Below are 23283 nucleotides of genomic sequence, written 5' to 3'. Positions count from 1 at the left end.
TAAAAGGTTTGCTCTTTTTGTGTCGACATCTTCAGGACATGAGGAGATCACAGTTCCTTCAGGGATGGACATTGAGGCTCAAGGACATTCACTACAAACAACTAACAGATGTTCCAGAGAAAGGAGACATTGGTTTCTGCAGTTTTTCCTCTTCTGAACACTAGTAGATTATATCATGAATTTCAGAGGAATGACTGCAGATGAAGAACATAATATTTTCATAATAAATTCAATGTGAGGTAAAAAAAAAAAACAAACCCACTACTCACAGACCATGGAAAGGAATAGGTATTGAAATGAGAGTTGTCACAATTTTTATCAAATATTTCCAAAACGGTGGAATTAAGAAAAATCATAAAGAGTTCTAAAATACACATCCCACTCAGCAACAGGAAAAAAAAAAAAAAAAACAAACCTGGGATATTAAGCAAGACATTCAAGATATGGAAGATGAGAAAACAGGTGAGAATTCCTAAAAAGCCTACATTCTGTGCATTTTACCACAATGTTAAGAAATCATTGTGATAAATGAGAAAGACACAGAAACAATTCTTACCTCCTGCAAGAAATAACCTTAAAAGAAGGGTGATGGTAGTTGAATATAAGAAGTTAAAGATAGTTGCAAGAAGACCTAACACAGTGAATATAAAAGTTAACTGTAAGTAAGGACTGGATGAACCAAAACTTTGCAAAAACCGAAGCAGTGTCTTCTGTGCCAGAGTGACCGCAGTTGACCCTGGGAGAAAAGACAGAATTGCAATGACTTGTCAAAGAAGAGAGAACCCTGGAACACTTCTAAGGTAAGTAATTTTTTTTTAGGTATCTAGCAAATTATCAATTAACCTGGTGCGTCCTGTTTTAAAACTATTCACACATAATAACAGAAGAGCTGATCCTTGAATGCTTCAGAGAAACATGTCCTCAGAGTTTTCAGATCCATAAATAATGAGGTTGATTAAAAATAGGTCATCCAAATCAATCTAATTGCCTTCTATTTTTAATATAAATTCTTCTCATTGATTTTTAAAATGGATAGTCCATTAAAACACATTAATCATGACCCTAAAAGAGTACTTGTATCGCAAAAAGCCTAAGGTGAAGAATAAAAAGCAATTTCCCACCACATGAAGCTGAGGCGGGAACATCACCAAAGGGAGCTGGAGCCTTACTTTTCCTGGGGAAAAAAAACATTTCTGGGTAAAAGTTGGGAGGTGAGGTATCATTATGAAAAAATGTTATCTGGCTGTATGACAGCAGTTTGAGAATGTTTGGAGCCACACATGTCTTCTTTGGATAAGTGGTCTCTAATTTTGTAGAGCCAAGGTAAAAACATATGATTGGATCTGCTGTGTTTTCTATGACATGCATGCTCATAATTGCAGAATACCTGTTCATTCTAGAAAATGCAGCTAAGGAAAACTAATATTAAAAATAATCCATAGTGCCATCATCCAAAAATAACACTAGAAACATTTTGATATATACAGAGTTAAAGTTTTAAAACATACAATGTATATTTTAAGTGCAGATATATAATACAGGCCTATAGCTTTTTATCCTTAAAAAATGATACACATTTCAGATGCCAATATACAGTTTCTCAAAATTTTATGAATGGAGCACACCGCATATCTATGACCACTTACTCAACCACCCTTCTGGGATTGGACTTTATAAACAGTGATTCACTAAAGGTTCTACAGCTAAATCTTTGCCAACATCCTTAATTACTTAAAATAGATTTCTAAAACTAGACTTATCAAATCAAAGAATAAACACTGCTTGTGAACTTTGACTGACACTTTGTGGAAAGGCAACTTGCCAGCCACTACAGTCTCTAGAGCCATGAAAGAGAGTGAACCCTTTTCTTGGCAGCCTAACGGATGGGGCTTTGATGCTTGTTGTTGATAATTCATCTTGGATGGACGCTTTCACTGTTACATAGCGGTTGCTATGTCAACTTTGGGACCAGCCCAAAGCTGTGCTTGTCTAATCACAGATGGTGGTGACATTTCCGCACCTTTCCAACACAGAATTATATGCATGAAAACCCTGAAGAATAAATACCCACTTATTATATAAAATTTTTGTAAAATTGAGGCACATTTTATGAGAGCAGGCATAAAATAATTCCAGTGAGAACTATTTCCTCTGCCCTTAATTTTGTACAGCACTTAGAGGCTTGAAAATTCCGGCCAGGCCAGCAGAGGGCGCTGTGCAAATGTAACCGGAGGTGGAGAAGGATCCTGCCTCAGGGCTGAGCACACCTTCACCTCTGTTGCTATGGAAACCCTGTGAGACCTAAGTGCTGCACCCAACCATTTCTGCTGCTAGGGAAGGAGCTGATTTGTGATCCTCCCCTGTTACACGGGAGCGGTGCGGGAGGAGTTTACATAGCAACTCTGGGGTCCTGAGGTCACATGTTTAGGCTGCTACATAGGGACAGGTTATTTGTAGAGAATGGTATCAAATAAAAAACATCTTTCAGGGCTCCTTCCTTAGCTGGGCCACCACCTTGGGCCACGGGATGGGTAAAACTCCGTCAGAGAGGACTGGGAAAACAGCTGGCCAGAAGGACAAGAGCCAATGCACTGGTTTTGTTTGGTTCACAGGGGATTGGCCGAAGTGGGTGTGTTTTGGGAATTTCAATTAAAGACATGAACTTGAGATTAAGAAATTGTTCCCCTGAAGCTGCCCATGAATCCCTGGGGTGAAGGCAGATCCTTGTACAGTCAGTGAAGGAAGGGAAGATTCGTTCTGGAATCCAGGAGTGGTTTCCTAGGAGTGGGCATCAAGCCCCAGGAGAGGCCAATTTTGAAGTCTCAAATCTCTAAATGTGATGAGTTAAATGTTTGAAACTAACTTGTGTGGAAACAGGGAACAGCGTGTTAAATTTCTAAACACTCCCAAGGGAGGGGGAGAAAGAAAACGTAGCCCATCTGCAAAAATTCAAAAAGTGAGAAATTGAATGTGTAGGTTCAGTGGCCACTTGCAGCGAGGTCCTTGTTACAGGCTGGGTCCTGCAGAAATCAGACTGGAAGACTGAGTTATTGTGCAGGGTGTTTGTTAGGAAGTGCCCCTCAGGTTGAGACCTATGGAAGGAAGGGAAGGAATCAAGATGGGACAGTTTGCCTCCACCGATTCAATGGAGAGCTCAGAAGCTGGAATGAACCATCAGGGCTGTCCTCCACTTGAGTGAAATGGCCCAGCCCCGATAGTCCCATCTAGATCTGCCAGTGAATTTGGGCCATCCTCAGGCTGCACTCCATGGGTGAGGGGCTCCTCTGCAACTGACGGGCAATCCCAGAAAAGGCTGATAACTGAGAGTACCTGCGGATAGCCCTCCCAGGAGCCAAGGCATCTTGAAGGGAGATCCAGGTGGCACATTCTGTGCCCATCACAATACATTTCCTGGACACTTACACTCCATGCACCCCAAAGTTCTCACTCCCTACTTCTCCCTTAATTTCTGCCCGATGGCCCAGGAGGATTGGGGTGCAGGCTGAGAGCTGGTGAAGAGCCCCATCTAAGGGAACAAACAGTGCTCGAAGTTATGGAATTTCACAGTGTTCTTTGTATAATTGATTTCTAATTTCAGTGGTCAGAAGAGATGCTTGATGATTTCAATATTCTTGAATTTATTAAGACTTGTTTTGTGGAAAGAAAAAAAAAAAAAAAGACTTGTTTTGTGGCCTAACATACAATCTGTCCTGGAGAATGTTCCTTGTGCACTTGAGAAGAATGTGTATTATTGCTTTTGGGTGGAAGGTTCCGTATATATCCAAATCCATCTGATCTAACACACCACTTAAGGCCAGTGTTTCCGTATTGATTTGTGTCTGAATGATATATCTATTGATGTAAGTGGAATATTAAAGTCCCTACTATATTACTATACTGCTATTTCTCCCTTCGAGTCTGTTAATATTTGCTTTGTGTTCAAGTGTTATGTTGGGTGCGTACATATTTACAAATGTAATGTCCTCTAAATGGATTGACTCCTTTGTCATGAAACATCCTTGTCTCTTACTATAGTCTTTGTTTAAGAGTTGATTTTGTCCAGTACTAAGTCTAGCTATACCACCCCCCCCCCGCCCCCTTCAGTCACACACTGCGGTAATATCAGCACAAGCACACAAATATAGCCAAGCTATGAAGCTGAATAAAACAACTAAAATATCAATCATAAAATAAATTACATCATCCAAACGAGAGGCTGAATCATCTTTCCATTCTCTCTGGAGAAAATACTACAGAATTAGTATCCGTGAAGAGGCTGAGTAAGCACTCAAAAATACGTAAGGGAAAAAGGTGCGCCAGGACGTTAATAAATATATTATTTTCTTGGATCCTGTGATATTTATGGTTTTTCTACTTCTTAAATATGTGTTCGCTTTCCTTCTTTTGTAATGGTAATTTGGTGTTTTCTTCCTTGGACCCCCAGGTCCGAACAGCGCAAGACCCGGAGGGCGGCCCCCACACTGAGGCGAGACGCCTCCCTCCTCCCCTGCAAGTCACCCAGACATCTCAGGTGCACAAAGGAAGAAGCACACGTATTTCACAACAAATTCTCGAGGGGCAGGGCCCATTGACAGGCACTTCACCTTCAGACCTACTACCCGCCCATCTCCCAACGCGGGCGCGGTGGCAGACCCCACCCCTCTCCTTTTTGCCCCTGCGCGGAGGCGAAGAGGGGCGGGACGGAAACTCGGGCGCGGATTGGCCGGACGTAAATCACGTAGTTATGTTTGAAAGGCCCAATCAGCACCCGGTCTTTCCGTGCCAGCCAATAGGCAGTCGGAAGGGCAGGCAGAAAGGGCGGGAGTCGCTATTTGAACGGGCCGCGGGAGGGGATGCCGTTCTGCTTCCCGCTAGAGTCGGGTGTGGGTCTCCGGCGGCCATGGAGGACCGTCTCCTCGGGGATGACGCGCTGCTATGGCAGCTCCGGGACAGCCGCCGCCGCTTCCAGAGGCACATGCAGCGACTGATAGAAAAGGTATGGCACCCCCCCCAACACAGGCCCGCTGGAGTGCGGGGATGGGGCGCGAGGCCGACGGGGGGAAACGGGCTTGGGAGCTGGGGTGAGGATGGAGGCGGCGGAGCGTGGGGCCAACGGGGCGGGAAGGGTAAGGGAGACGGGGGTGTAGAGGAGGAAGCGGGGTTGGGGAGAGAGGATTGGGGGGCTGGGATGGAGAGGGAGGTGGTTGGGGGCGAGAGGGAGGGAGCTTGGGTGGAGGGTTCTTCCAGACTTCCGGGGGGCGAGAGGGAGGGAGCTTGGGGTGGGGGGGTTCTTCCAGACTTCCAGCCTCGCGCTCGCGCCTCCTCCGCCCGGGTCAGGGCCTCCTCGTGGCCCTCGGACCTGACGAGACGCCCTGTCTCTCCCGCAGTACAACCAGCCCTTCGAGGATGCCCCGCTGGTGCAGATGTCCACGCTGACCTATGAGACACCCCAGGGTACGAGTCCTCCCCACCTTCTGAGTGTTTAAGCGTGTGAACAGAATAGTGTCTTCCCAGAGCGCGAAATGCCGTCCCTGCTCTCTCATGAAAATAAACTGTGCTCACCTAGTAGGAATTAAAGCATTACTAATTCCCTTGAACGTGTAAGTTACTTAAATTACTTATTTCCGGCAGAATTACTTATTAAAACAGAATTCTGCAGACCTATAGATGCATGCCCCTGCTTGGTCGCTTATTCTGTCCACTCGGGCTGGTTGCTTTAACAGTTGCGGCTGGGTCTCTGTTTCTTCATCTGTCACATGGGAAGATGACTGACTATACCTACTTCGTGGGGATGTTTGAAGTTACATGAGTGTGTTTGTGGAGTTCTTGGAACAGGGCCCAGCCCTCATAAACACTCGTATTGACTATTATTTGACCTATTTGACTGGGAGTATTAACTGTCCTCCTGAGGCTCTGAGCTCCCAGAACGTGATGAGAAGGAGCCATTCTGTTTAGTGGTTGATGCTGTAAGCTGACTTACATCTCATGGGTTCTCTTTGCTAACTAGGTGAAGCGGTCAGTTCCACCCACTCAGTCTTATTCCCAGCTCATTCTGACCCACTAGTGAAGGCAAATCTCACATCCAGCTCTGCTGTGCACTGGACAGGCAGGCCCTAGAAGTTTTGTAGGACCAGCTTCTGAAGTTAAATAAAGGGTTAGCTGTCTGCCTTTTTAGCTGAGCCAGCCACCCGTGGGTGAAAAGTTTATGAAGACAGAAGTTAAGATATTCCGGCTCCATGTTTCACTTACTCTCTGATCTCTGTCAAGCGATGACAATCGCTTTCCAGCGCTTTGAGTAAGATGAAGTATAGTGACAGGTGACGACAAATCTAACCTGAGGGCAGGACACGGGGCCATGTAGGAATCTTTCCTAAGGGTGCCATCAGCAGGCTTCACTCTGTTCTTGTGCACCGTCTCTGCAAGGATGTGATATACATTTACATGATATACGTGATATACAAGTGTCTGGAGCATTCTGACCCCTCCACATACCTAGTAGAGCACCACTAACTCCAAGAGTGAAGCCCACTCTGACTCCAGTTTGAGGAGAGCAGTAGTTGAAGCATCTACACAGGCTGACAGCACTTCTACTCAGAGCACCAAGGCCTCCTGGAGAGCTTGTTATAGCGCAGATTCCTGGGGCCTCCAGCAGCAATGCTGGGTGTGGATTCAGTGGATCTCAGGAGCTCCTGGCTGATGATAGCGCGGTTCCCCGGACCTATTGCTTAGCCTGAGGAGGTACTTTCTGATTAGAGCTAGGGGACCACCTTGCGGTAGAAGTTCCCAATTTAAGGCAACAGCACAGGATGTAGAGTGTAGCTAACACTCCCACACTCGTAGTGGTGAAGACAGTGGGGGAATAATAGTTGTTCACATGTGTTGACCACTAACCGTGTGCCCTGTGCTTCTGAGAGTCTCATGTTTTGGATTCTTAGCAACCCTTTGAGGTAGGTACTAGTCCTAGGATCATTGTTTCATAGCAGAGATGCAGCAGAAAGAGGTTAGGGAACTAGCCCCATGTCACTTGCCGCACCAGCAAAGCCTTAACTTGAGTTAGCATATTTGCTAAACATCACTGTGTTCTGGAAAGGCCACATGGTGCAGTGGGCAGGAGCACAGAGAGTCACTGCCCTGGATTCACAGCCTGGCCCCACCAGTTGGCTGAACAGCCTGAGCGGCCTGGGCTTGGTGACTTGACCTACTTCTTGCTTCTGTGTCTCCATCTGTACAGTGAACTGGGTGAGCGCCAACCTCCTAGAGAGTTAGGATTTCTCTACAAGTTCCACAGATGTGAGTTGTAAATACTAAATGTGATATACATGAGAAGTGTTTGGGATAGAGCCTGGATCATTGTAAGCACTGTGTATCATCATTAGCCACCATCTCAACCCAACGATCCCTTCTTATTCACTTTGAATTTACCTGGGGGCAAATGGAGGTTTAGGAAGAGATCAAGTATTCTGGCCCAGGTTCTGCTAGCTAGTAAGTGGCAGGACTCCCAAATCTCAGTGTTCACCGCATGCTTAGGCCTTGCTCTGTACTCGTAGACTTCCCTCAGAAAGCACTCCGAACATGGGGTAAAGAGGTTGCCCTCAAACAGTGCTTCCGGTCTACGTGTAATATATAGTTTGCTCTCAATATATCTACTTTAAGGATAATACTTGGCATATGTGTGTTCTTTAACCCCATTTAACTCTGGCTTAAAGACAAAACTAGATGAGCTGTTGCCTCCTAGATAGGAGACTTTCATTAACGACAGGTGTTTGTCTAATCTTAATTTAAAGAAAAAACCTTCAACTCCACAAAGGTGAAAAACAACAGAATATCAGAAGTAAGGCTTGCTTTCAGTGTTGTATCTGTCTTTTGCCTGCCGTTTTGGTTTTCTTTGACACAGATTGAACAGAAATTCAGCGGTCAGGATTGCTTACGTGGTAATTTTAATTTTATTTCTTTTCTGAAGGATTGAGAATTTGGGGTGGAGGACTGGTAAAGGAGAGAAACAAAGGTCACATCCAGGTATTTAACATCAAATTTTATCGCCAATACAAGCTGCCATATAGGAATACCAATGTGAATGAAGTTGTGGGTCAGCTGTGGCTGCTCCGGGATCCCCCGGAGATCGCCGCGGGGCTCCTGATCTCTGGCTTTCTCACCCGAGCTACCCTCCATTTTCCTCTAAGTATTTACTGAGAAGCTTTGCTTCTGTTGCTTGTCAGGTACCAGAAGGAGCTGTCCCCGTTTCCTCTGCTTTAGGCCGAAGGGCTCTTGACAACAGCCCCATGGGCAGGGCTGGCTGGAGGGAGAAACCCGTTCCTGCCCCAGCTGCAGCCATAGCTGTGAGCTTACTTTGTTGGGCCCTTGCAGAAAAGATCCGAACCAGTTGCTTTGAGGAAACATGCCTCTTTTCTCTTCTGCAAAGGGAAGAGATTAGGGAAAGGGTGCAGGATCATGCCTCTTTCCCCCATGGAGCTCCCTTCCAAAACCCCGGTGTGGTTTTCCCAAGTTTATCTGTGGACACTGAGACAGGTGGCCTGCTATGTTCATGGGAGAAGCCAACACAGTTTGCCTTCCCGCTGGGAGACCCACAGTCTTGCCAGGGTAATTTTTGCAAGGACGTCTGGGATCCCCTTAATGACTACTTCTCAGCCAAGAAGCCTATGCCCCAGAATGAAAACATCAGGGTTAGGATTCCCGAACCATTAACAGGAATTCTGAAATAAAATTTCTTCCTGATTATTTTCATCACACACATCATGTATTTGGTTGTAGAAATGTTAGCGATACATGTAACTATTAAAATCAACCCAACTTCTACAGTCACTCATGATATTTTAGTATAATATAATTCCTGTTTATAATACACACGTTTTTCACCCTCTTTTTTTCCACATAATACATGTTGTGAACATTTTTTTTCATCATCCATTGTATCACTCAATTACCTTTTTTTCAAAACTGCTCTCATGGATAGGCATTTAGCTGTTTGCACCTTCCTTTATTATAAACCGGGATCGGCACACTTCCGACAAAGGGCCAGATGAGAAGTATTTTAGGCTTTGCTGGCTGTGTGTTTCCTGCTACTCTGCTCTGTATTAGGAAGGGAAGGTTCCTGTATGCCATATATGAACAGGCATGGCTGTGTTCCCTTGAGCTTTATAAGACCCCTGTTATAAATACCCCTTGAAGGACCATCTTTGCGTTTTCCCAGGGCCTATACTAGCCCTTATCTAGTAGTCGCCAGGAGGTGCGATCATCAGGTCAAAGGATTTGCACTCTAAATTATGCTTAATAATGATGCCCACCAATCAGACCAGTATTTAAATGGCCTGGGTAGCCAAGTGTTTTCATCTGCACATTTATTTAAGGTTGTTTTGTTTTGTTTTTTTAAAGATTTTATTTATTTGACAGAGAAAGACACAGCAAACAGGGAACACAAGCAGGGGGAGTGGGAGAGGGAAAAGCAGACTTCCAGCTAAGCAGGGAGCCCACTGTGGAATCATGATCCTGGGATCATGACCTGAGCCAAAGGCAGACACTTAACTGACTGAGCCACCCAGGCACCCCTATTTGAGGTTTTTGCTTGAAATGTAGGAGCACTGCTGCCTGGGATCTATGGAATTTTGAGCTCCTCTTCTAGGATTAGAAAACTAGGCGTCATCTGTGCTGACCACTCAGACATCTGCCGCCCCCCAAAGTTACTATGTGTGACTGTGCCCAACTCTGCCTTCTTTTCCCAGACAACCAGAAACTCAGCTGCTCCGCACCCCCAAGATGGTGCCTGGAGGCCGTGGGAGGCAGTAAGCCACGGTGGTCTGTGCGTGTGTTGACCTATCAATCTGGTCCCAACACAAGGCCCGGGTTCTTTTTGTAGCCCCAGAGCTTCCAGCCGCTGGGACGTCAGTGCCCAGGGCTCAGCTTCCCCTAGTTTTTGGTTTTTGTTTTATTTTTAAGAATTTATTTATGTATTTGACAGAGAGATCACAAGTAGGCAGAGAGGCAGGCAGAGAGAGAGAGAGGAGGAAGCAGGCTCTCTGCCGAGCAGAGAGCCTTATGCGGGACTCAATCCCAGGACCCTGAGATCATGACCTGAGCCAAAGGCAGAGGCTTAACCCACTGAGCCACCCAGGTGCCCTCCCCTAGTTTTCCAATCAAGTTCTGCCTCACCTCCAGACACAGCAGCCACGAAACAGTTCCAGAGGCTTCTCTAGTTCTTTCTATCTGTTCCAGGTGATTCAGCCCCTCCTCACCTGAGGCAAAGGGGGCAACATTCCCCAAGACAGGATTCAGTTACCAGGCAGTGTTCACAGCCAGCCACAAACCCCCCTGATCCTGAGGTGGCACCTGCAGGGACAGGCCTCACCATGCTCTGACTCCTGTTCTTGTGAGGTGGGGGAGTTCCTAAGCTCCTTTAGCCAATCTGGTGTCTTGAATTCTCAAATTTTACTAATGAGAACCCACGGATGGCATTCATCAGGATTGTTAGCAAGGCCAGAGGTAGAGACCAGGCCATAAAGAGTGGGCCCACGGCCCACTGGCTGCCCCTGTGGTGTGAGCCCTGGTCAGGCCAGCTGACTGCCCCTGAGAACTGGCTTCACACGCACGGGGTCACAGGTGAGATCACAGGAAGTTCCTCTGTGCCTCTCAGATTTCCAGGTTCTACTTGCTGATCTAGTGACAAGGCTGTCCTGTGGCATTTGGGTTTTGTGTGGCATCCACACGTGCACAGCGGTCTGGCCCCTGCATTCCCATCTTTGCTCCTCGCTTCCCCTACTCCTTCCCTTGCCATCCACAATTCACCATCCGAGTGGCTCTGGGAATAGCAGCCCAGGCACACCCAGAGGAAGAAAGCCGTTCTTTCTCTGAGGAGAGGCCCTACCATCGAAAGGGAGTCTCGAGGCCCTTTATGCGGGAAGGTACTAGAAGTATGTGAAACCCTGTGCTCTCATGCTAAAGGGAGGATTGTAGGGCTATTACTTCACCGTGGCTTTGAAGTGTGTTGTCACTGAGCCGAGCCTGTCTTGATCTACTTCTGTGCTTTTGAGGACTCCCCGGTGGAGGCAGTCAGCAGGAGTGATGGCGGCCCCGCGGAAGCCAGCACCAGAGGTCCAGCTCCCCCCGTGCCTGGCACACAGGTCCTGGCAGTGGGTGAGTGTCCCTGTGCTAGGTGGCGAGTTCGGGAGGAGCACGGGTCCCCAGTACAGCATTCGAAGTCCAGATCCCTCACTAGGACTTTTTTCCAAGGTTATTTTAAAAACAAGAGCATCTTAAAGTGCCTGCTAGTTCCTTCTATCTTGCTTAGTTACATCACGGTTCTTGACACCTAAACAGACCTCAAACCTTCCTGAAGAATGGATGTACACGCTTCCATCCGTTCTTTAACTTATTGCCCCTCTTAAAAACATCTCAGGAATTTCATAAGACTTCAGATTGGCCCCACAGGGCGGTGTTTGAACTGCTGACTCCTGTGGGATGTCTTCCTGCCTCTGCTTCACCTTGTCCTCCATGGAGCTGCCTTCCCTGCCCCAGGCCAGTCCCAGGCTGCCCAAACCCCGACCCAGCCTGTTTTCTGGGGAATCTGTCACCACTGCCTTTCTCTTTTTGGCGTCTCCCTCAGTCCTGTGCAGCCCGTCAGTGTTGAACACACTCAGATTTCACCTCAAGCATAGTTGACAGGCCTCCCTGCCCTGTGTCCCTCTCTCTGCATTGGTTTGACTTCCCTTCACGACCCAACTTACAGGAGCTGCCCTTGCTTCCCACCTGCCAGGCATTCCACCGGCTCCATCCTGGCTCCCGACTCCGTCTGGAAGACGGAACTCTCAGTGGTCCCAGCCACCCCGTTGCTGACTCATTGGCATTCTGGGGCTTCTATCCCACTGCCCTCTTGCTAGCATTTGGAGCTTCTGGAAATCCTGGCTTTATAGTCTGTGGCCCTGTGGGTTTTCTTCCTTCTCCACCCCCCTCCTGCCAGCCCACCTCCCCTCTACCAGATGCCCTTTCTTGAGATTGGTCTGAGCCCCTCACTCTGGTGCAACCCCCAGCCCAGACCCTGTCAGCCTCTCTTCTCAGTCTAAACTTGGCACATCTAAACTGAAAAGGTCAACCAGAAGAATTGCCCTTGGCACATCTGTAATATGAGACAGAAACCCAGCCCCTCCCTCCCTCCCTGTGCCTCTGCCTTTGCCTTCCCTGTCCCTCATGTAGCTCTGCCCCTGTGCCCCGCTATACCCCCACAACGCCAGCCCTTCCCCTGCTGGCACCTGCGACAGCGCCCATCTGGGCACGCCGCTTCTCTGCTCAAAGCACTACAGTGGTTTCCTGTTGCTCTTGGGATGAAGAGCAGAATCCTGGCCTGCCCACCATGTTTCACTGCCCCCAGGAAGCCCCCTGACCCCCAGATCAGAACAGACCCCCACCTTCACCCAGGCTCCATACACCAGCCCTTCTCCAGATAGCAGTTAACCAGACTGTAGGTCTGTAATGTCAGACTTTGTAACTGGCCCAAAACCCCCATCTCCTGCTGGCACTGGTCCTCCACAGGCTTTGTGTGCTCTGCCCAGCTCTCGCCAGCAGCTCACCTGCTCCAGGCCAGCTGTAAAAAAGGATTCAGTCCTTCAGAGAACACAGGGCGGTCTTGCCAAGTAGAACTAGGAAGACCTTAATGAAGGTGTTTACTCATTGATCCCAACTACAACTCCACAAATCCTTAGTTCCATGAGTTCCTGGACTGCTTGAAATAATTAGAATGGTTATTCCAGAGCTGCACTGTCCAATGTGATGGCACACGTCGCCGGTGGATAGTCAAATGAACTGAAAATTAAATAAAATTTAACTTAAAGTTCCCCAGCCTCAGAGCCACATTCCAAGTGCTCACCGGCCACACTGTGGCTGACATAAGAGACATCAGGGAGGTGGACAACAGCCCTGGGCCACAGTGACTCTGCTCCTAGAATCAGAGGCAATCGAAGGAGCTCAAGGTGATAGAAGGCTTCTCCAGGGGCACCTGAGTGGCTCAGGTGGTTGGGCATCTAACTTGGTCTCAAGTCATGATCTCAGGGTCCTGGGATTGAGCCCCACATTGGGCTCTGCCCTCAGCAAAGTGTCTGCTTCTCCCTTTCCCTCTCCCCTCCCCCAGCTCCTGCATAAGCTCTCCCTCAAATAAATAAATCAAATCTTTTTTTTAAAAAAGATTTGATTTATTTGTTTGACAGAGAGGGAACACAAGCAGGGGGAGCGGGAGAGGGAGAAGCAGGCTTCCTGCTGAGCAGGGAGCCTGATGTGGGCCTCGATCCCGAGACCCTGGGATCATGACCTGAGCCAAAGTCAGATGCTTAAGGACTGAGCCACCAGGCACTCAATAAATAAAATCTTTTAAAAAAAAAAAAAAAGGAAAGAAAGAAAGCTGCTTCTCCAGTCATATTCCTGCCCTGATGGGTTTGTTGAATTGCTAGTAATCAGGACAGCGACAGATGGCTGTGTCCTTATTAAAGGGAGCACTCTAGAACATACTCTAATGGTGCAAACACTATCCTTAAGAGAAAATGCAAGGTTTCTTTAAAATGCTGATTGAGATTTCCATTTTTTTGCTTTCAGATTCAAAAAACAATGATGATGGATCTTTATATCAGGAAGACGTGATCGCTGGGTCCTTCATGGTAAGACCCACCTGTTAGAATGAAGGGACCAAGCCAGGGCTCAGGGGTACAAGAGCATGTCTTCATTTCCAGTGTATTTCTTGTCCTCTTTAGACTCACTCTTTGCTAATACCACCCCTCATGTCTCTGATCCTCCTTCTCCTTCTCCTGTCTAGCACACGGCAGCCTTCACTGCCCTGGTTCAAGCCTGGTTTACTGAACTTAAAAAAAAATGTTGGATGATGTTCCGTCTGAACCATCACAGTTCACTGTGCACCCATACCCTTGATCATGATATTAAAAGTTAGGTTCTAAGTTGGCCTTTGCCTAAGAGGCAGTGTCATAAGGAAGTTGTTTCCAGGGAGTATTTCCAGGTCAGCCCTTGGAAGCCCATGTCGTCACAAGGTCACGTCATCAGGCCATTGATCTGCCTGCCACCCAGAGTGGCCCAGTGGTACCAGAACCACCTGACTCTTTACCCGTCAGGATCCGATCTCACCTTCCCTCCATTGGGATACACGAGAATACACAGAACTTAGTCTAGTAGGGTATCTTTTCCGGCCCCAGTGTCAGATGCTAGAAGAGCTCGCATGTGGGTTTTCCCTAAAATTGCTGTTTCCATCCAGAGTTTGCCATAAACCGGGTTTGACTTTTTAGTGTCTAACTAGAATGGGCTGTGACCCTGGGGGAGGAAGGAGGGTACTTTTTGAAGTGTTACATAGGGGTGACAGTGAAGGGGAAGTAGGTGGTCCCAGCAATAAGAAACCTCCTGGACAATGTGTGTTTGTGTTATCCCCTTTATCCCCCTTTGGCTTCCCACTCCGGTGCAGGGTGAAGGTCAGCACGCCCTCTCCCCCGTGCTTGGCAGAAGGGAAATGGAGAGGCCGCTCTTCTGCCTCCTTAGCCAAAACGCTGAGCATCTTTTCTCGTAAATGTACTGATCAGGGCTGATTCTCACAGTTGAGTCCCGAACTCACCTAAGAATATTCAGATTGTTTTAAATTATTTTCTGTTCTAGGAATGCTGTCCTAAACTTCCACAGACTTCTCTTTTTTGTCTTTTTTTTCTTTCTTTTGATGGTTGCCCCTGGGTAAATGATCTAAAGTTCGATTTCTGGGTCCAAAGGATTTTCAGAGGATCTGGACCATTTTGCACTAACAGCAAGGAGCAAAAAGTGACTTTGAAGAACTTCATTTACTGATGTGTAGTTAATGAACTTGCCAGTTTGTTCCAGCACCCAAGACCTCACCCAGACCCAAAAGCTCTTACGAATACTGATTTGCTTCTGTATCAGCCTGCAGTGCCTTGGAGCCCTTTGAAAAATGAGTTAAGGAGGAAATACTTGACCCAGGTGGATGTTCTGCTCCAGGATGAAGGACGTTCAGAGGTAAAGTGCTTCCCGGCGTGCATCTTCTGATAATTGAATCCTAGAGACACACGGAGGCCCACCAATCAGGTTCTTGTTCACTCTCTGTGGAGCCCGGAAGGAGTCTCCCAAGCAAGTGTTTAGAAACCATATCATTCCCGGGCTTGCAGACTTCCACTCTCCTTGAGGAAGCGCTCCAGGTGCTCAGGGGCAGCAGGGATCAGGGAAGCTCGTGGGATGCGTCCTCCATCGCCCTCTGTTCTGGAGCAGCTCACAGAAATGTAAGGGGCCCCACCTTGGGGGCAGTGATGGGGAAGCAGCAGCTCCCCGCTCCCCGCGGCTCGGGGTGACCGGGCTGGCACTGGCAGCGAGTGCCCTCTGCACCTGACCTGCGCTTGTGTCACAGGCGGTCCGTGCTGAGGTCTGGGCTGCCCCACCGGGCCCTTGCCCAGGGTGGGTGCCCACCACGCTCCCCCACAGCCAGTCTCCCAGAGCTTGGTCTGACATAGCAAGGACGCCAGCTCTAGCTTTCCAAGTTCTGTCAGGGTCTTCTCATAAAGGACATTTTCATATCCAGTAACTAGGAGGTAAGTGACGTGGGAAGAGTCATTTATCTCAAAGGCAGCAAACTTCACAGGAACATGTACTTTTTCTTACTGTGTTGCTGACCAGTGAGAAGGCCACGGCTGAGGACCATTGAATTGGTGGATGTACTGGAAATGGCCTTTCCCTTTATCCTAGAGCAGCAGGGGGTGGGGTCCTGGCAGATGGGTGGCAGCAGTGACCCTCTTCGGGGGGGGTCCCCTGAGGGTCACATGGACAAGCTCCTAGATTTTACTAAGACACCTCCTCCCACCACTGCTGGAGGCTGCAGCCACTGGGATTGTGGTCACACTTATCACATCTGCTGCTGAGCTCAGACCCACGGCCTGTGGATGGGGAGGAGCAGCTCATACCATCCTGCGGGGCCTGGCACTGGCTGTAGGGGACAGCTTTGGACACCCCCATGTGTTAAATCATATGCTTTGATTTCAGCGTACTGACGATGGAGATGGAGAGGACACCCATGTGACACTGAGTCCTTCCTTGGCCTCACCTGCTGGGCCCGCCCATGGTGAGTGTGACATAGAAACTTGGTGTGAACCGTGTCACTTCTGCTTATGTGCATGTTTCATTGACATAAACTGTTAGACCAGCACTTAATAGATAAATTATTCGTATTTAACTAATAGACTGCTTTTTCCCTCCGGCACTGTGGCACTAATTGCTAATTAGCTCTTTATCCCAACATACTGTTGTGAAATGTTTGAATCTCCAGAAACACAGGACTCCTACAATAAACATCCTTTGCTTGCATGTAATAATCCACATTTTGTGGCATTTGCTTATCCGCCCACTGCCCCCGTGCCCACGCACCGTGTCCATTGACCAGCGTTCACATCTGTGCTGTCCCTAAGTGCTGGCAGGTCTGCTAAGAACAAGGAAACCCCAGGCCTGGGTGGAGCTGTCCCACACAGGCCAGAAGGCTCCTGGGCCATCTCCTATCTCGTGAATAGTCCTGGCCGCTGGTAGTCTTGCAGAATGTCCCTCAGTTTGGACTTCTCTGGACTTCCTCCAGGTTAAGTTCATGTTAAACATATTTGGCAAAAATAATGCAGAGATGGTGTGTGTTCTCCAAGGACGTCCCGTCACTCTGTCCCATTGTTAGTGACTCTCCAGCCTGGGCACTTGGCTAAGGGAGGACCCTCCCAGGTTTCTCGCTTCCTCAGAGTCATCTGTGGGTGCCCCTCTGAGATCACCTGGTTCCCCACAGACCTCCCACCCCATGGTTTTGGCGTTGGGCTCCAACTCCTGCCTAAGTCGGTGCTGCAAACCCGCCCTATTCTGGTCCTGCCATTCCCCCCGGGTGCACCTGTTGGTATTCTGAAAACAAGCACTGTCTCACTTCTTTCCTGAATTTTGTTCCTTCCTTTATCCCCACATGGTTTTACTTTAAAAAAATTCTAGAATCAATAAGAACTCCTGGACATTTTTTTTCTCTTTTAATTCACTCATGTTAGAAGCCACTGGTGCTCAAGTTGTCCCACACACAGGCCATAGGAGCCCTCCTCACGGGCTTCTGTGTCCTCCCGCCTGCCGCGTCAGTTTTGAGCACTTCGTGCCCTTATCCCGACTCCACAGTCGCCCCCCCCGCCCCTGTGATCACCAGTGCCAAAACCCTCTGCTCATCTGGCTGGTTGTGCGGTGCAGAGCTGTTTCAGAGTCACGGCTCCTGCTATCACTTGGCGCGACAACCTGCTCAAGAAGGTTCCAGAGTTTGAAGCAGCTCTTTGATCCTCACGCAGTGTCCCAGAGGCTACCCATTCTGAGTACAGTGTTCAAAATCATTTGACTTCTTTTTCCTCCTGCCGTTATCATAAATTTGATAAGCACTTGAGTGCTTTCTGGGTCTGTTTTCACTTTTTAGAGTTCTCCCTATCCTCGTTGGTTTAATTTTATTTTTTAACTACATAAAACATGGCACATGTGCAAGTCCAGTCTGCATGAAGAGGTGTATCCGGGAGTCCTGTGTCTTCCCTGCCCCCGAGCCCTGCAGGTAAACAGTGTCATTGTTTGGTTTCTTCTGAGACTTTGAAAAAGGCATCCAGCGTGTACACCATCACCCGGGAAGGAAGACCCACTGGAGAAGTTTTGGGAGGAGAGTAGAAATTTAAGTTTGAGAGCTAGAAAGAAATCTCCGAGAAAAATCTAGTTCTATATTTTCATGGAACTTTCCTCTTTTTTATCTTGCTTTAAAAAGCCTCATCCCCATCCACCCTTTTGTTCTGTGGTCTTGCACCATCTTGAACAGTGGCACTTTACCTTGTGTGTGTTTTCCTCCAGGAAGCCGTGGCCATGTGTCTGGAAGGAGTCCTGGCGGCCCAGTTAAGCTGGCTTCATGGCCTGGGGAGTGTGATCCAGCAGACCTGGCCCTCGTGCCTAGAAGCGACAGTCTCACGTTCCAGGGGGCTGGGGGGCACAGCCGCTCAAGCAGCCCGGCCTTGGAGGCCGACATCATCTGTGACGTGACCATCAGCGACCTGTATGCTGGCATGCTGCACTCGATGAGCCGGCTGCTGAGCACAAAACCGGCATCTATCATCTCCACCAAAACCTCGTTCATCGCTCACAGCTGGAGCGCCAGGAGGAGGCACAAGTGTAAGAACAGAATGAACCAGACACAGTGCCGAGGAGCCGGGCTCTCTCGAAGGGCTTCCCGGGAGACACTCCCATCCTGTTCCGAGCCACTGAAGGACGGGGAAGTGTTAAGAGATTGCGAGAACTTTCTAGATGCTTCTGGCCAGAAGGCAGGGGTAGAATTAGAAAAAGCTTTCCCTGAAGTCAACAAACCCGAGATCCACAAATTAAATCCACGTTGGAAGGAGCTTAAGGGGTTGAAGAGTTTAATGCCTCAGGGGTGTTCATTGACTTACGGGGGAACCTGTACAATGCATCACCTTGGTCAGGAAAATAGACTTAGGGCACTAAAATGGTTAATTTCTCCTGTAAAAATCGTTTCCAGACCAAGAGTACTGCGGGACAAGGGAGGGAATCATTACAGGGAAATTGGAATCAAATTTGATAAGCTTCATCAGGAATATTGTCCAAACTCTGGGAAACCGCCCTGCCTGACTTCCCTCCCGGGACCCTCAGCAGTGAGCATGTACAGGGGTGGTCCAGCAAGCCCTTGCAGCCCCCGGGGCTTAGAAACCCACAGGCTCAGCAGGTTCCATGAGGCTTTTGAAGACCTGGGTGAACGAGCTATTGGAACAGTGAGATGGGACAGCAAACCCCTGCCAGTGAGGGGTTCGCCTCCTTTGCTTTCAGAAACCAGCTCCGTGCAGAGCCCAGGCCGCTCGGAGCAGACCCTTGACCTTTTTCAAGGAAACCATCCTGAAATACTTAAAAAGTCCCTATCTCCCAGCAAAGCCACATCAGTAGCTGGCAGACAGCCTCCAAGCTGTGGAAGGAAACATTACAATGAAATAAAGGAGAAATTCGACAAGCTTCATCAAAAGTATTGCCAACAGTCACCACAGCAGACACAGGCACCTTTACGTATTGGAACATCTCCAGATAGAGCAAGCCTGGAAGTTCAGTACCCCAGAGGAGGCACCTTGGAAAAAGCAAACCCAGACTCTGGCTTCCAGGGTCCCCCAAAGCCATCAGCATCACCCCAGTGGAGCATGGAAAGCCCACTGGGCTCAACTGCACTTGAGGCTCAGCCGTCAATGAGCTTCGTGCTCACTGCCACGAGGGGCCACCAGTCCCCTCCGAAGAGACGCCGATTATCAGATTCCCTGCTGTATGGACAGTGGGCCAGTTCCCAGGATCCATCGCATGTGGTGGGCCATGCCATCCCATGGCCAGGGGAGAGGCCGGCTCCCGACAGCCCCCCTGGCAAAAGAAGGTGCGTTTCTGTGGGTCGAATATGGGTGTTTTACAGGAGGATTCTTCTATGCTCGTTTTCCAAACTTCCTCCCAAATTCTTTTCCTTCCTCCAAAATGAGCATTTATATCCAGAACCTGTTTGTGGGTGGGATGTGTGGAGGTGGGGGCTGAAAGGGTTCTTAGCGGGAACATTTTACACACTTCCCACGGCAGTGCATTTGGGGGACTTTTCTAAAAAGCCTCACTAGTAGTGCACTCTGTCTGTCCTTGTCAGTTTGTGTCCTTCCCAGCCTCTCCTGGTCCTACTCCAAAAACAGCCATCCTAAAGCACAACTGATCTGCAAATAGTGACTTTCCTTTTATTTCTGGACTCCCTGCCGGGACAGCAGGAGCAGCTGGCCTGGCCACCTGCTGCTGCTCCGCGACCCAGTGCTCGGCACGGAGGTCCAACCTCATCCTACAGTCTGGTTTGTGCGGACACTTGAGTCACGTGTGACTGCGTGTGTGCCGTTCTTTCTTGGGAGAAAAGATGCAAGAAGGGGGGGTGGGCAAGTCACCGTGGACTGATCACCGTTTTTCCCATGAGCCCCAGGCTTTCCAGCACACGCTTCAGTGTCCCCAGGCCGGGGTTTGGGCAATGAGACTCTCCTGAACGAGCGCACATTTGTGGTTTTATGCATTGGTGGTGTGGGCAGGTGAGGTCGTGTCGAAACCCTCCTCCCTCCTAGCCCCAAGCAGACGGGCGCCCCCCCCCCCCCCAGTGGCCGTTCAGATGGACCCCATCTCCCCTAAACATCCCGTGTTCTCTTTTCCCCACTGTGAACCCATCCCAGGAACCCGTGCGTTCCTCTCAGGGATGATCCCTGAGCTGTCACTGTCCCCACCCCTGAGTGACCCCACTGGTCCTTCCCTGCCTTTGCCAACTCACGCTTCTCGGCATTCAGACCCACATGGCCCCACTCTCGGAGAGTATTTCCAAAAACCTGAGAGGGCTTTGGTGGGGCTGGGTGCAGGAGAGGACTGGTCCTTCCTGAATGAACACAACCTGTAGTAGCCAGTGCCTCTTCAGGGTCAGAATCATGGTCTGGTCTTTTTTCCTTCTGCTTCCACTTCCTCCAGCTGCCCCTGTATCCTCCAGCCTGCTGTCTGGCTTGTCCTCCACTGAAGCCACTGTCCACCAGTGCCCCCGCTGGCCACGTCCCGGGGCCTTAACCATGCGGTGGCCTCTGTTCCTCCTGACCTGTCCCCTACATCGTCCTGTCCCTCAGCTTCACCTCTGTGGCTTTTCCCACCTCATCCCCAGATTTGCTGCCATGTCAGGCCGCCTGCTGACCCAGCCCCTGGAGTTCAGTGGGGGGGGGGGGGGGGTGTCACTCCCCCAGCCCTCTTCCGCCTCCACTGCAGCTGACCCACCCTTCCCACCTTCTCGTTGACTGGCAGTCTCCTCTCGTTCACCTGCCCAGTGAGGGCCTGCCAAGGTCAGTCACAGCGAGGAGTAATGCCTTGTGCCTGGCAGTAGAGCAGCCAGAGGAGAGCTCAGCCCTCTGTGGGGCCGGCTCCCCTGGAATTTGGTAAGTCATGGTGGCCACGCCCTGTGGGCCTCTCTCAGTTCCGTCTTAAAGCTGTGGCATGAACACACTTAACCATTTTCTTCTTTTTCTACTTATAAATCTTGAGAAAATGGACCAAATCTTCCTGAGCTGCCTACAGAAGGCATGTTAATGGCTGACATCTGAGTCCCTTTCTGTGTGTCTGGCTGTGCAGAACCTTCTCACCGCCTCCTCCCTTAATCCGCAACGACCCCTTTGATGAGATAGGTCTCATCCAACAGGCAGGTTTTGTCTCTTACTCTATAAATAAGTGAGTGTAGCTGAATAGCTGAAGCCTTTCTCGAATCCTGAGTCGGCCCAGGCCCTTGATGCCAGGCCAGGAAACACCTGGTTCATGGGCATAACCACCAGGTGGCGCTGCTCCCTGGAGGCGGGTAACCCTTCCACGGGTTTTTGCATCCTTGACACATTTTCTATAGTGGACACACAAATGCTTATATATATATGCAGTGGAATAAATACAGAACAGTTAAGGTTTTGGTGGCATGGGAATTCTAGTGGAATTTTACTGAAATAATTTTCCTTGTCTTTTTTTTTTTCTAAAGGAAAGAACACACCTTTCAAGATGGAAGAGAAAAGTGACTTTGTACTCAGAAAAATTGAAAGCTGAAGATGTGTAGCCAAGTTATTTTTTAAGAGTTTGTCCCTCTTCCCCCTTACTCTGTGTTTAATCCTCAAGAATATGTGAGAGCTGGCTTCACTTATCTGCCCTTCAGAGCAAATTTCAGTGAAACTTGTCCCTTTGAAATGACTCTGAGTTCTTGGTGTAGAAATTATTTGAATAAAGTTGCTCAATTAAAATTTTTCATGTGATCCTTTATAGGCTTATTTTTCTTGTGTGTTCTTTTTAAAATGCACACACATCCTTAGAAAGCTCTCCATTCCCAGTCGTTAGAGAACCTTGTTTGCTCTAAAACCCATGTCCGCCCTGGATATGAGGGTTTAAGGTTTAAATTCAGAACTAGGGACCTGGTCTCTTCCACGTTAGCAGGTAGCAAATTAAAGCATTAGCTCATCCCTGAAAAGTAATTCCTAACATCTTAATGTTTTTAGCTGAAAACGTGCTGTATTCAGATAGTCCTGGGATGGTCCCAAACCTTGCAACCACACGGCGTCCCCGACGAAGCATTTGCTCACACCGCCACTGCCCCACAACCCCCCACCACACCACCTGCCTCCTACCCAGCAGGCCTGTGCTACTTTTCTCTGGCCCAGCCAGGCCCTCGCTGCTGGAGAGGCTGGAATAGCAGGGTCACCTAGCAGGAGAAGGCAAGCTAGAAGAGCTCAGGCACGGGTCTTGGGTAATCGATAGGATCTGCCAATAAAGGATGCCATAGACTATATGTGGGATGGTGGGTATTTTTAACATGCCCAGTTTAGTACTACACGTATTCCACATCTTGGCTTCACCAAAAGGTGTTAGTGCTTGCCAGGAGCTGATGGGTGCTGGTATCACATATCAAGATTCTAGGTAGCTGGTTTCCTCTGCGCTCCCGCTGGGTGTCTGCTGCTAAGGACGTGTGCAGCCGCAATCCTCGAGTGCATGCGTGAGCTTAACTGTGGCATACATCTAGACGTGAGCTGGTTGTGGATAGGTGTCTTCAACTCCTAATTTTGCCAAATGGCTTTCCCAAATGGCTATTCCAGTGTGCAGTCTGGTAATAGAAGAGGTCCCATTACTGCCACCAGTGGGCGCCACTCGGGGGTGGGGGGGAGGTTGGTTTGTGAAACGAATGGCAGTTTGCGTTTCTGGGAAACTGGCTTTTCATTTACTTTGTTTCTTACTAATCTGGGTATGTCCTGGTTGCCAGTTCAATTATACAAACCAATCCGGTCTGGAATAAATTGCAAGTAATTTCTTCCGTCTGTGATGTGTCATTTAACTAAGTGGCACCTTACTGTAAAGAAGTTACATTTTAACAGTCAGATAGCCTAACCCTTTATTTTTTTCTGGCATCTGCTGTTAACTTTTTAGAGAAAACCTAGTCTCAAGATTAAAAATACTCTTCCGTCTTGCATCTTTGCTTTTCAAATTTAGGTCCACAAACCCTCTAGAGATGTTCTGCACAGGCACGAAGGGGATAAAGCCTGGTTGTATGCCACCAAAGCTCTTTCCTCCACGCCTGCCCCAAGTGACATGCCCGAATCGGTGGCCTTTGGGTCTGTCAGCAGTGAGAGCTTCTCAGCACTTGGCAGGAAACACTGTCGCAATCTATCCCACGGGAGCTACCAAACAACTGGAAAA

At 48.8% G+C, this 23283-nt stretch overlaps 1 protein-coding gene across 1 annotated transcript; it reads left to right on the top strand.

The window, feature by feature from the left end:
- Positions 1 to 4900: 4900 nt before the first annotated feature.
- LOC111145141 (Holliday junction recognition protein) lies at positions 4901 to 21819 on the top strand. The gene is made up of 9 exons (XM_022499831.1): positions 4901 to 4996; positions 5388 to 5454; positions 7961 to 8016; positions 11043 to 11145; positions 13591 to 13652; positions 14926 to 15018; positions 16033 to 16111; positions 17881 to 19447; positions 21584 to 21819. Exons 1-9 carry the CDS (start codon positions 4901 to 4903, stop codon positions 21618 to 21620), a joined length of 2160 nt encoding a protein of 719 aa, XP_022355539.1. The 3' UTR covers positions 21621 to 21819.
- Positions 21820 to 23283: the final 1464 nt, after the last annotated feature.

Source organism: Enhydra lutris, unplaced genomic scaffold (assembly GCF_002288905.1).
Source record: "Enhydra lutris kenyoni isolate GAN:26980312 unplaced genomic scaffold, ASM228890v2 scaffoldscaffold1, whole genome shotgun sequence".
Lineage (NCBI taxonomy): Eukaryota > Metazoa > Chordata > Mammalia > Carnivora > Mustelidae > Enhydra > Enhydra lutris.
Note: the sequence above shows the minus strand (reverse complement) of the source record. Positions and strands in the feature narration are given on the sequence as shown.